The following is a 13,617-nucleotide window of genomic DNA, read 5'->3' as shown; positions in this document are numbered from 1 at the left end:
CATAAATCAGAAACAAACAGATGAATGGATGAAAATCAATGAGCTAAGTATCCATCTCAAGCATTCACAAACGGAATAGTAAATACAACTCCAAAAAATTAGGAAAAAGAACGAATCAAAATAAAAGCCTGACAGTTATAAAATAGGAAAACTCCAAGGTAATCTAATAAAAAATAGTGAGATATAGAAAGGATAATATATTAAGGGTTCATATATTATATAAATATATAATTTATATATTATAAATATATAAATAAATTTATATTTATATACTATATATTTATAATATATATTATGGGTTTATTCCAGAACTATACAGTATGTTTTATAATTAAAAATTAATAAAATTCACTGTTAATAAAATAAAGTCCAAATTTGGTGCTTTGAAAAGACTAACAACATTGATAAATGCATGCCAATGATGTTCAGTAAAAAGAGAAGCACAAATTAACACTAACAGAAATTTAAAGGGGTTATCATTTCAGTTTCTACAGACATGAAAATGATCAGAAGAACCTATTATAACAATTTTACGCCAATAAATTTGCAAATTTGACAAAGTAGAAAAGAATTAAAAGTAAAAAAACTATTCAATGAAAAAAAAACAATAACAACAAAACAAAACCCTCACTGGATGATCCGTATAGCAGAGAAGGCAAAGGATGGAACTAGTAAATTAAAGACAGATCAATAGAATGTACTTAATTTGAACAGAGAGAAAAAAACCAAAAGAAATAAATGGAATTCTCTGAAGAATTTCAGGAGAGAAAGGAAAGGCCTTTCAATCGATTTTTCTGGAGCAATTAAATATCTATCATCAAAAAACCACAAAACAACAAAGCAGAAAAAAACCCCAAACACTTTATACAAAAAATAATTCAAGATCTGAAGCACCTAGGTGGCTCAATTGCTTAAGTGGCAGCCTTCGGCTCAGGTCATGATCCCCAGGACCTGAGACACACCCCGTGTAGGGCTCCAGGCTCAGTGGAGAGCCTGCTTCTCCCTCTGCCTGCTGCTCTGCCTACTTGTCCTCTCTGTCAAATACGTATATAAAATTTTAAAATAATTCAAGATGGATTATGCTCTTAATTGTAAAACATTATGCTCTTAATTATAAAACATTAAGCTCTTAATTGTAAAATAAGAAAAGAACACAGGTGGAAAATCTTTGGGACCTAGGACTAAGTGGTAGTCTTTGATTTGATATTAACTTCATGATTTATTCAAGAAAAAGAAAGAAATAGACTTCATCAAAATGAAAGTTTTTCCCACAAAAGATCCTGTTAAAAGGATGAAAAGTCAAATTCAGGCTGGGAAAAATATTTGCAAATCACGTATCTGACAAAGGCCTTGGTGAGATCCAAGATAGTAAACTTGAGATAGTAAACAAAGAACTCTCAAAACTTAATACTAATACTAATAAATAAATGGAATAATCTAATTATACAATAGTCAAAGGACATGCACAGACATTTCCCTGAAGAGGTATACAGATGGCAAATAAACACATGAAAAGATGTCCAATATTATTAGTCATTGGAGAAACGCAAATTAAAACCATAATAGGATATCACTATACACCTAACAGAATGTCAAACAAAAAATAGTGATAACATCTAATGTTGGCAAGGGTGAGAAAGTAATGTAAGTACAGACACTGTGGACAATACATTGTATCTCCTTTCAAAACTAAAAATGGACCTATCATAAGACTCAGAAATTTCACTCTTGGGCCTTTATCCCAGAGAATTATAGACTTGAGTTTATGCAGGAATTTGTATATAAATGTTTACAGCAGACTTATTTATAATAAAGGAAAACTGGAAACTACCCAAATGTCTTTATTTATTTATTTATTTGTTTGTTTGATATAAATTTTATTTATTTATTTGACAGAGAGAGAGAAAGAGAGAGAGATCACAAGCAGGCAGAGAGGCAGGCAGAGAGAGAGAGGAGGAAGCAGCCTCCCCGTGGAGCAGAGAGCCGGATGTGGGGCTCAATCCCAGGACCCTGGGATCATGACCTGAGCTGAAGGCAGAGGCTTAACCCACTGAGCCACCCAGGCACCCCCCCAAATGTCTTTGAAGGGTGAATAGATAAACTGTGGTCACATCCAAACTGACTGTGATTCAGTAATAAAAAGGAACACATTATTGATAAAAACAAAACAAAACAAACAAACAAAAAAACTTGGGTGTGCTTCAGGATATAGTGCTGACTGAAAAATAGCCAGTCGCAAAAAGACGTGAAATGGATGTGTAATGGATGATTCCATGTATGTAACAATCATGAAATAAATTTTCATGTAGAAATGGAGAATGGACTGGTGGATGATGGTTGCCAGGAGTTAGGGATTGGGGTAAGTAGGGGATGCATGTGGTAAAATGAGGAGTAAAATAAGGAGTCTTATGGTAATGGTGCAAATGACTATATTGATTCTAGTGGTGGTTATGCAAGGTATATTGATGACAGAACTGCACAGAATTATACACATATACCCACAATCGAGTATGTGAACTGGTGAAGTTCAGTAGGCTCTATGGGTTAAACCAGTATCAATTTCTTGTTTTTGATATTTTATAGTTATGTAATATAAAAATACTGGGGTTGCTAAGAGATGGGTGCACAGGGCTTCTCTACCCATTTGTTTATAATCTCCTGTGCCTGTACAATTATTTTAAAATAAATTTAAAACCAAGATGGTTATGTAATTTCCTAAACATATGGTTGAATGAACTTAAAGAGTTTCCCCTCTTTCAGAAAACAGGTTTCCTTCACTAACAGAAAGTTCACTTTAGAAACCTTGCTTTTGCTAAGACCTACGTTAGTATCTGTTTTTGCTATTGGAATGAAATCTGAAGATGATTTTCACTTTTATGGAATGTATTTACTTCTTTGCTTTACGTCCTTCTGGCTCACGAAAGGTTTCATAGCAACATTCTCTTTGCAGATATCAAGGAAAACCTGTATTTGTAATTCAACTTATATCAATAACATTTTTTTTTTTGATTTACAGGATTGTCTTGATCTCTATGATACCTATACATACACCTGCAGACATACAATGTTTGGTTTGGTTTGGTTTTGCTTTTTTGGATAAAGCCAGAAGTGTGAGAATTGAAAATTATCACAAATGTCAGAGCCTGGCTGACTAGCATACCTAGGGAAGGGCACAGAAAGCTGAAATCTCAGATAGGATAAGAATTTTAAAGCTTCACATATTTGGTGTTCCTTTTCGGGCAGCTCTTTTAAGTGATTGGTTTATAAGTGATTGAAGCAATTTTGTAATCTTGGATTTCATTTCAGAGCAACAATCTGATTCCCCAAGCAGCTTTTCTTTCCTTTTTTCCTTAAAAAGAAACTTATTTCTAGACGATTCCACTGACTTGTCAATTTTACAAATGTGGCCAATGATCCATGAACACCAAACAATTCACTGTAACACCATTTAAATTAGGAAGGGAAGCAACCTGTTATGTCCGTTCAAACTGAATAGACATGACCTCTGTTCCAGTGAAACATGAAACTCCCAAACAGAATGCCACTTAGTCGTAGGTGCCCAATATACGCAGCAAAATTTAGATTTTTTTTTTCTGTGACACATTTGACTGGAGAATTGGATTTTCATCACTGTTCTTTTGATATAAGCATTTTTTATTTAAAAATTTTTATTTTTATGAATATAGGTATGTGTGTGTGTGTGTGTGTGTGTGTGTGTGTGTGTGTGAACGTGCATGTGTTTCTCTTTTAGGTTTCCAATATTTCATTTAAGACTTTGAAAATGTTTATAGGATCTAGATTCTCTCTTATGGAGGCTAAAGTATAAATGGCCTCATGTCTTTTCATCTATATTCCTTCTGGCCCAATGGTTCTCTAGCTTGCTGCAAAATCACCCTATTTGTTCAAATAGATCTTTGCGCCTACTTCCATTTTTTCCTTATTTATGAGGACCAAGAGCCTGAGAATGTGTTTCCAACAATGTTTCTAGGTTATACAAATTCTTCTGTTTAAGGGAGTATAATTTTATAACCACAGGTCTCATCCAGGGTGAGTTTGTCCATCTATGGAAAAATCAGCTTTCCTGGAATGGCCAATAATCTTTTTTAAGTCTTTCTCATTTATTACCAGTTTTTACTCAGTTTGACTTCATTCGTGGTCTAATGGAAAAGAAGCACGGATTCTTCCAAAACTTGGTTCAAAATTCATTTACTTCAGATTTCACATCTGAAAGTTAGGAAAATAATTCCAAAATTGATTTTACAAAATCTGTACACCAAAGCCTATGTACTTTAGTTATCAGAAAACTTTCTGGGCTTTACTCCAGTGTTAATTACTCTTCCTTTTGACACAATCCTTATGTATTTCTTTTACTAGTGTTTAACTTGTGAAACAACAGATTAGAAGATAGTAACCCAGAGAGTATTTAAATAATTCAGGTAAGGGATGAAGATGGTAGTACATGGTATTTATTGAGTCCCTTGTTTGTCCCTAGTTTGTACTCAGCACTGTACTAGGTAAACTAGTATCTCATCTAATCTCTTACCTCATCTACCCTACCTAAAAACGTATGAAAGTGGTATTGTCCCTGTCTTACAGAAGCAGACGCTGAGACAGATTTTGGAGTACCTGATATTTGTTAGAGATCATCCCTTGTGAAGGAAGGAGTAGGAAGCTGGATTGGGTTGACGGAGAAGCTGAATGACAACGGAAGCCCAACAGTCTTTGCCAAACCAGCATGTGGATCTGGAACAAGATTTGCTTGTCATGGTGTCCCATTGGGTTGCAATGGGTATATATTTATGTCCATACTTCCCTGGAAATGGGCAAGAATGGAAATGGGAAAATCATGACTTCAGACAAAGAGGATTTGTGTAGCTGGGGATGGCCCCGAAGTGGTCTACTGACTATGCCTCCTATTTCTGGGCTGGGAGGATGCACTTCTTTGAAAGAGAACTTGGGTGTTCATTGAGTTTGCCACTGATTTGTCCAAGGACACAGTGATTGTCTCAGTGAAAATCCAAACTCAGGACTATTTGATTCTTCTGAGGATATACTTCGTTATTTTCTGAAAAATATTTGCTAAGTATGTGCCTTAAACTTGTCTTGACGAGTCCACCCTGGACATTCACTGTTTTGTGTGACAATGCAACAGTGACCTCAGGTACCACTGAACAATGTAGCAGTTTGTCCCTACATGTGAGGTCTCCAAGCTTCCCTGTAATTTTGTCACCTGTCATCCTGTCAGGGTGCTGCATGAGTACAGAATCCATGAATAGTCTATTGCTTTCACTCAAGCGGCCATCATTCTTCATCTTGATGACTCAATCTCCTGACTGGTCATTTTGCTTCCATTCTCGCCTCCCTCCAACAACTAATTGGAGAATGAAAATGCATTCATGCCGCAACTCTGCTCAAATATTTGAAAAGTTATTTCTCTTCCTATGTATATATGTATAAAAAAGTGCTTGTTACTTACTAAATATTTGGTAAATAAATTGCACGAAAAAATGGTGTTAGCAAAAACAAAACAAAACAAAGTATGTAAGGATCAGAAAACTGATTTAGGTTCAAAACCTATTGAATATAGATAATATACATTAAACTCTAAACTTTGTTATGCTTTGTTTTCTATCTTAATTGGACTTAATACATTGGCATTTTTAATGAAATGAAATAGCATATAAAGGAAATGTTATGGAAAGTATAAATAGATCTAGATAATTGTTAAATTTAAATGTGTATCCCTATAATATTGCATAAATTAACACAACTCTTCTCCCATTAAAAAATACACCCTCTTAAAGCCTCTGCCTTCAGCTCAGGTCACGATCTCAGGGTCCTGGCATTGAGCTGCCTAGCGGGCTCTCTGTTCAGCGGGGAGCCTGCTTCCCCCTCTCTCTCTGCCTGCCTCTCTGCCTACTTGTGATCTCTGTCTGTCAAATAAATAAATAAAAACTTTAAAAAAAAAAAGACACCCTCATCCTTTGGAAAATGTGTTGATATGGATTACCCACCCTACTGATAAAAGATGAAGTACTACTCTTTTGTTTTTCACTTTTTAAAATTTGAGTGGTATTTGCAATTACTGCCTTACAACAGATCCAAGACCCTCTGATACATATTTATGATTTGTGTTTGAAAAAGCGTGTCTTCAAGGCAGACCTTCTGAAATTATTCTGAGGTTACTTGATGTATATGTACCGGGCAGGCTGGTCATCCCAACTCCTCCTCCTTTACACTCGATGTCTCGTGCACATAGTCCCACAATTCATTTCCTCCCCTCTCTACTCCTGTTGGCCCTTCCCACAAGAATTTTCACCATTCATCTGCTCCTTCCTACCTGGTTGTGATGCTTTTTCATTCCACATCCTTCTTCCTCAAAAATGTTGCCCACATTGATCTTTCCTGGTTTTCAGCAACAACTGCACTTTTTCATGGTGTCATATTGTTCAATATTTAGTTCTGTTGCTTAATACTATGTTCTATATCACATGCCTAGATCCTTTCCGAGAAGAGAAAGTCCCTGAGAAAAGAGACTGGATTTTGCTTTTTCCTTTTCTGTGCCACGAAGCCGCCATCGCTTTGCAAAGATAAGCAGATGCTTGGTAGAACTCTAAATCGATTTATTTTTCTTAACACCGCAGTTTCTGATCTCTGAAGCTTTTATAGGTCCCCCTCTCAGTAAAGGAATTGAACCATTTTCATTCAATAGGTAGATCACTGAAGAAGAAACAAGGAGTATTTCACGAACCCAGATCTGCACTTAGAGAATTAATCAGGCTGTAGAAAGCAGAGTTTCAAGGCTTCAAACTGAGTATTAAGCTGCAATTAGATTGTCAATGCTGTAAGTGTTGTCGTAGTCTACCTTCAGGATAAAACAGTTTGTGGTCTGCAACTGATGTAAAACTTTCCTAAACTGGTTCCCAGATCCTTGGAACTCACTCTATTCGTAGACCATATGTACTCTACACAGCTGGCGAGGGTTTTGCAAAAATAAAAAAACAGAAATTATTGCCTTCCACTCCTCAGTTTGACAGTAGAAGGCGTAGTAGGGACAAAGACCATGCAAGCTCAGGGACCTTAATGTAGTCTGGGAATCTAAAAAGGGCTTTATAATAGTCTGGATGAACTTTGGACAAAATTGAGAAAATAGTGCCTTTCAGTAGTTTTGAGCATCATTTCCTTGTCTTTACTTTTCCTCACATTCTTCCTAAGTTCTGGCTATTACTGGCTTGTCTAACAGTTCGACCCCTCCAAAGAGATCCAAAGAGCTAGCATTCTGCTCCTTCCTGCTGCAAGACAATGCAATTGCTTATGTTCTATCCTTTGTGGGACACACTAAGATCCTGAATCTGATATAAAAAGAATTCAAGAAAAACAGCAATGGTTTGGACGCCAAAAGTGAGATTTCAAATCAGAAGTGCTGGACATGTCCTCATAGCCCTAACTAGCTATGTGACCTTAAGCAAGTCACTGAATCTTTAAAGCCTCCGATGACTCATAGGTAAGTAGGGTCATAAAGGAACCTAGCTGGTGGCTGTGGTGAAGATGAAATAAAATTCTGTGTGCTCATACCTGGTATGGAGCCTTGCAATACTAAAAGCATCATCAATATCAAAATGAATATTGTTCTCAGGGAAAATACTCAACTTTAAACAGAGCTCTTCAATATTTTTGCTTAAAGATGTCACTAATCATGAAGGACATCAGGCACTAGAAGTCATTTCTTTTTCTTGGTATAAAGGGACTCAGGATTCACCAGAATAGATTCAGAATGCAGCTACCCACTCTACCACACAAGCATGACAAGAAATAGCTCTCATCATCAACACTTTCCCCCCACCTTTTTAAAAAAAATTAACATATAATGCATTATTTGTTTCAGGGGTACAGGTCTGTGATTCATCAGTCTTACACAGTTCACAGCACTCACCATAGCACATACCCTCCCCAGTGTCCATCACCAGCCACCTTATCCTTCCCATCCCCCTCCTCCCAGCAACCCTCAGTTTGCTTTCTGAGATAAAGAGTCTCTTATGGTTTGTCTCCCTCTTGGTTTCATCTTGTTTCATTTTTCCCTTTCTTCCCTATGATCCTCTGTCTTGTTTCTCAAATTCCTCGTATCAGCATCAGCACTTTCCTTTCAGTCACTTTCCACGAGGAGGATGAAGAGCCACCAAGTAAAAACCCTACTTTCTCTGCCTCCTAGCACTGAACATAAACACCAGCATGATTTCCTTCAGAAGCTTCCAGAGCTTAACATTTACTCTAGGACTCTTCACAAAACTCCTTTGAGCTGGAGATGATGCAGGAGTCAGCATCTTCTTGTTTTACATAAAAAAACAAAACCAAAAACAAACCAAAACCCTAAAACAGAGACTCAACCCTCGAAGACTAACTAAAAAAAAAAAAAAAAACCAAACACAAAAAACACGTGATCAGGGTTTTAGTCTTAAATTTGTCACTAACATCATTATTTTATTAAAATCAATCTCTATCCATTTATTTATTTCTCAAATATCCTCATCCATCAACCACTTGCCTTAAAACTACACAGGGCAGTTACAGGATTAAAATAAAGTGTGAACGGAAAGCATTTTGAAAAGGAACAACCACTCTACAATTATAGGAACAATTATTCCCATCACAAACACCACAGCCAGAAGCCAAATTTGCATATCAACACTTCATTATTGGAGATGTTGGTACATGAGCAATTTTAAAAAGATTGTAATTTGAGTTTTCATGGGTTTTGCACTTTCTGTGACTATCTTGTTTATTGCTTTTATCTGAAAGGAAAAGTCTGTCAAATTTGCTAAATTGCTCAGCTTACTCTCATTTTTTCTATTTGTTTTAGTGATGTATATGATGCTGGAGAGTCTCATCACTGCCAATCTGCAATTACCGAGGCTAAGACAGGGGTCCCATTGAAAACCTTTTAACCTAGGGAAGGAGAAGCAGGTCCACGATAGCGAGAGAAAAGCAAATGCCAGCCAGGGCTGGAATCATGGGGAGCAATCATTCTGGAGACAACATGATATACTTTTGCCGGAAGAAGGTTCCCTCATGTTCTCAAATCCCTTAACTTACAAGAGCCACTTGTAGCTCTCAACTGGCCTCCAATTAAAGGTTTATGTTCTTGAGGAATTCTGAGAAGTGCAGTAAAGGTGGTCCTGTAATCACTGTTAGTATACTTCCATTTAAGGGGGCTCCCTCATGTCACTTCCCAGAAGTCCTTAAAAAATAATAATAAAAAAAAAGTAGACTATTCCCACTCTTCAGAGGAGTATCTGAAAGTTTCACCACTAGACCTATACTTGTCTTCCCGTTTTTGTCAAATATTGCAAAATAGATTTGTATTTAACTGGTGAAATGAACTTGAATTCCCATCTCATAGCCAAGTAACCATCTCATACTAAACGTTGTTTTGGAGAAAGAGAAGCAACAAAGGAAGGGAGGAGAACAAGTACAGGAACTCAAATATCATAGCTGCTAAAATATAGTCAGCTGCCACTTTAACATGCCTAGATTTTCAAATAAAATATAGAAAAAAATGCCACTACAAACATGTCTTGCACTAAATATAGAAACATGTTTCAGTAGTAAGCATAGATTTATAAGCATTGATTCTTTATGTTATTTTCACTTCAAGAAAATGTAAGATGCATTAGATAGAAAAATCCAAATATATGAAACACTTAACATAGGAGAAAACTGTTTTAGTAAAGATTCTTACCTTAGCAAAAGGATTTATTAGCAGGCTACTTTAAGTCTAAAAATCATTAACTGGAAACATACAAACTATTAAAATCCAGCTCAAATTTAAGGTCAATGCAAATAAAGAATCTAAAATTAGAACTCAACCATTCAATTTAGAGAATTTGATTTATAAAAATTTGATTTGCATGCAATATCTTAGTACTTTAACGTTGTACAAAGTAAGTCGTGGCAATAGAATTGTGAGATGATTCATCTGGTTCCTGAGCTAGGTTTTGGTCATTTAATCTCTTTAGGAGTACTAAGGAGCACAAAAAGGACTAAGGACAAATATTACTGTGTAAAGATGAAGCCTACACAGCTTGCCCATCAGGCTCTGATAGTATCTGATCAGAGAAGAATATTATAGTAAACTACATGAAATCTGGTAATGGATCATAACCCGTGGTTTCTGCATTATCAGAAATTAGCCATGCTTTCTGCCTTTTAAATTTTGTTTGTTTGAAAAAAGGAACTGAGGACCACAATGATACAGCGGAGGCAGCTTGAAGCAGATTGATGGCATATGGAAGGCACTTCTTACTCAACCTGACAAGTGAGGCTTGTTCTGGTTCTGCAGGGTGGGAAGGTTCCTGTGAACTTGAACGGGTAGTGGTCTTTACATGGTAGCTAGATTCCAAGAACAAGCAGTTTAAGTGGTAAATTCAGAATCTGCAGAATTCTTATGGCTCAAACTCTGAATGTATACAGCTTCATCTCTACTAAACTCTACTGCCTGAAACCAATCATAGGGCCATCCCAGATCTAAGGAGACGGGACAAACAGATTATGCCTCCTGTTGGAGTGGTGAAGACACTGTAAAGTACCATGTGAGTTGGATACACTGTGGCAGCTGACATGATCTACCATAATTTCAAAGATTTCTCAGAAAAATCACATGCACCATTTCTTTGTCATAATTCTCAATATGAACCTTGGAAAGCAGCCATGCTTAACTAAGTACTATGTACCCTTGGAGTTAAGAACAAACAAAATTTGGCACTTACCTGGCGGAACTGTTCTAGGTCAATTTTGTTACCCACCAGCACCAGGGGAATTTCATAGGTGTGGCGGACTTGAAAAATGAGCTCTTTAAACTTGGCAGCTTCCTGGAATGATTGGCGGTCAGTGACGGAGTAGCAGATGATGAATCCCTCCCCGCCTCGCATGTACTGCTCCCGCATGGCTGTGAACTCTGCCTGCAGGGAAAAAAGCAAAATTGTTATGTAATTTAAAACAGTGAAGCCAAGACATCATTAAAATGAAGGGTCAAAAGTAGATAAATTACGAGATGAGGTAGTTTGGGTAGAGATTTTATAAAAGTTTATTTCTGGGCTTTGGATATAGAAAAATAGGATGAAGTCTAACTGTACTGTTATGAAATCTGAATGCTTTGAAGTATTCAGAGTGTTGATCTTTAATCACAGAAAATTTGATTCAAAAGATCTTGGGGGAGATATGTTAAACAGCAGGTTAACTAATGAACTATTAGGGATTATATACATCCTTTTAATAGCTTTCTACTTAATGGTCTCGTTTTAGGAAAGGGAATCTAAATTTGTATACTTTAAACTTTAAAACCTAGAGGAACTAATTTTCTCCTCAAAAAGATGAAAAGAAACACGAGTTTAACCTTGATTATCCCTGTGAACGGATGAAGTTATTAGCATAGATAATCCCCGACCCAGTTATGTGCTTGGGTTTTCTTAGATCTGTCTCTCTGAGGGGCATAAACAGAGAGAGCTCGACGGCTGAGTCATGGGGCATTTTCCATGTTCTGTTCACTCTTATATCTTCTTCTCTCTTTGCAGAGGACAGGATCACCTTCTGAAAGTACCCATGTCCCAACCTGGGAGGCACTGCTGTATCAGCTTTCTATGTGGCAGTCCACATGAACTACAGTTTCTTGGCAACTCAATATTAGGAATTGGGTCTGAGTTGCAATCTGAAACATTCCTCTCAGTCAGAAGTGTCTGTCTTCATTCACTGTTACTCTTCTGATTCCATTGTTAAAATCACAAGGGCTAGTTAGACCCAAGCCAGGGAAATATAAAACTTAGACTCTGGCTGTGGAACAAGCCATGCTAAGTGATAAAAGAACACAAGAACATAGTGTGATTTGGAAATAAAGTCATCAAAGAAAGATTTACATGAGTTTGAGCTGTATTTGAAGATTTCGAGATACGAATTCTTTTCCCAGCAAGCTATTTATAAGAATTACTACAATGCCTTCTTCAGAGTAATTGTTGAAACAAATATTAAGTTGATTTAACATGGCTTGACTTTTGAGGAGTAGGAGCATTTAAACAGATCCAGAAATTGTGGAAATCTGGGGTGCTTACAAGTGTAGAGAGAGTAGTAAAGTTAATAGGGTATGGAGTTAGTGGGTCAATCCTTTGAAACATTTCCAGTCAACACAGAATGGGTACAAATAATATCACTGGGTTCAACTAGTCATTTTAAAGTTTTATAAACTTGAGTCCAGAAAGGAAAAAAGTGAGAGAGAGAGAGAGAGGAGACTTGCCCAAGTATGAACAGGCAGCTAATGTCAAATTGGTTTGAATAATTTATCTTCTCTGATTCACACTGTCTCAATTTACTTAGTACTAAAGTTTACCTCAATCCTAAATTTCACCATGTAAGTGCCATGTGCTAACATGGGAGAAATAAATCCTACTGGGTCTCAGTTTCTTCATCTCTAAGACCAAGTTGGCTTATAAAATTTCTGACATCCCTCCCAGTTCTGGCATTCTCTAATTCTAAAAACCCTTAGCCTCAGTCAGAATCCCGTAGCTGATTGTGGACTGACTAGAGTAGTATGGATCGAATTTGCTAAATGTGGTTTCCCTGAGTTATAATGCCATTTTCCAAATAGAAATGGTAGAATCAGTGTAGAAATATATGATATTTTAAAAAATATGAATGGATTTATTACAACAGTGTATATGATCAAAACCATAAAAGCACAAACTGAACAGGAAAAATGTATCTTACGATTTATAGTTCACTGTATTTGCCAATTATGATCTTAAGTATTAAAATTATTTTTAGTTGTCTATTGAAAAATAATATAAACATTGCAAAATATGCAAGAGGTACTGAAATATATAAAATTAATTTTATCTCCAGACCCAGCATTCTTTTCTAAATGCGTGACAGTTAATAGAAATATATACAGTATTCAGAAATAATCTATGTACATATAAGCAAAGGCGTCTACATTCCACCTTTACATACTTTTTATACTCAAATGGGAACATAATGTATGTAATTTTTACTTTTAACCTTAATTAAGATTTAATATCCCTAATATATATTGGAGATCATTCTATATAAGCACAAATAAGTATTTTTAAGGCATGTACTATATTTTATGTAACTAGTTGCCTATGAAGATATTTAGAAATCTTCCTTTTATTCCTATTATCAAGTATGTTGCAATACAGATTCCTAAACATCCACGTTACACAGATGTATATATGAGAAGTAATATTGCTAGATGAGAGAGAACACACATTTTTACTTTGAAGAAATAGTGCCAATCTCACCAAAGATACCGTACCAATAATACTTTCCAGCATTATATAAAAATACCTATTTCTCCTCATTCTCACCCATGTCACTTATCAAATTTTTCTACCTTTTATAATTTTTAGGGTAAATAGTAGAATCTTGTTTCATCTGCATTTATATGAGATTCATATTGAGCATCTCCTATGTTTCTTATTCATTTACAAATTCTCTCCTAGTTATGGTTTTATTTTAAAAATGCAATTTTTATTCTTTGATTTGGGGCTTTAAAAAAATTCTGACTGGAGACATTTCTTTCTATGTGAGACATAAGAAAAAATTCATTTGTGT

General features: G+C 36.0%; 1 protein-coding gene across 1 annotated transcript in view; it reads right to left on the bottom strand.

Moving 5' to 3' along the window:
- The window catches only part of LOC309857704 (GTP-binding protein Rit2), a 201,237-nt gene extending 190,285 nt beyond the window's left edge, over window positions 1-10,952 (bottom strand). Inside the window, exon 1 of the mRNA XM_082750439.1 lies at window positions 10,764-10,952. Within this exon, the coding sequence (XP_082606565.1) occupies window positions 10,764-10,940 (177 nt within the window). The 5' untranslated portion in view covers window positions 10,941-10,952. The remainder of the gene's footprint in view (window positions 1-10,763) is intronic.
- Between the last annotated feature and the right edge of the window lie 2,665 nt (window positions 10,953-13,617).

The sequence above is a fragment of the Mustela nivalis genome (assembly GCF_964662115.1).
Source record: "Mustela nivalis genome assembly, contig: HAP1_SCAFFOLD_1098, whole genome shotgun sequence".
In the NCBI taxonomy this organism is placed as follows: Eukaryota; Metazoa; Chordata; class Mammalia; order Carnivora; family Mustelidae; genus Mustela; species Mustela nivalis.
Note: the sequence above shows the minus strand (reverse complement) of the source record. Positions and strands in the feature narration are given on the sequence as shown.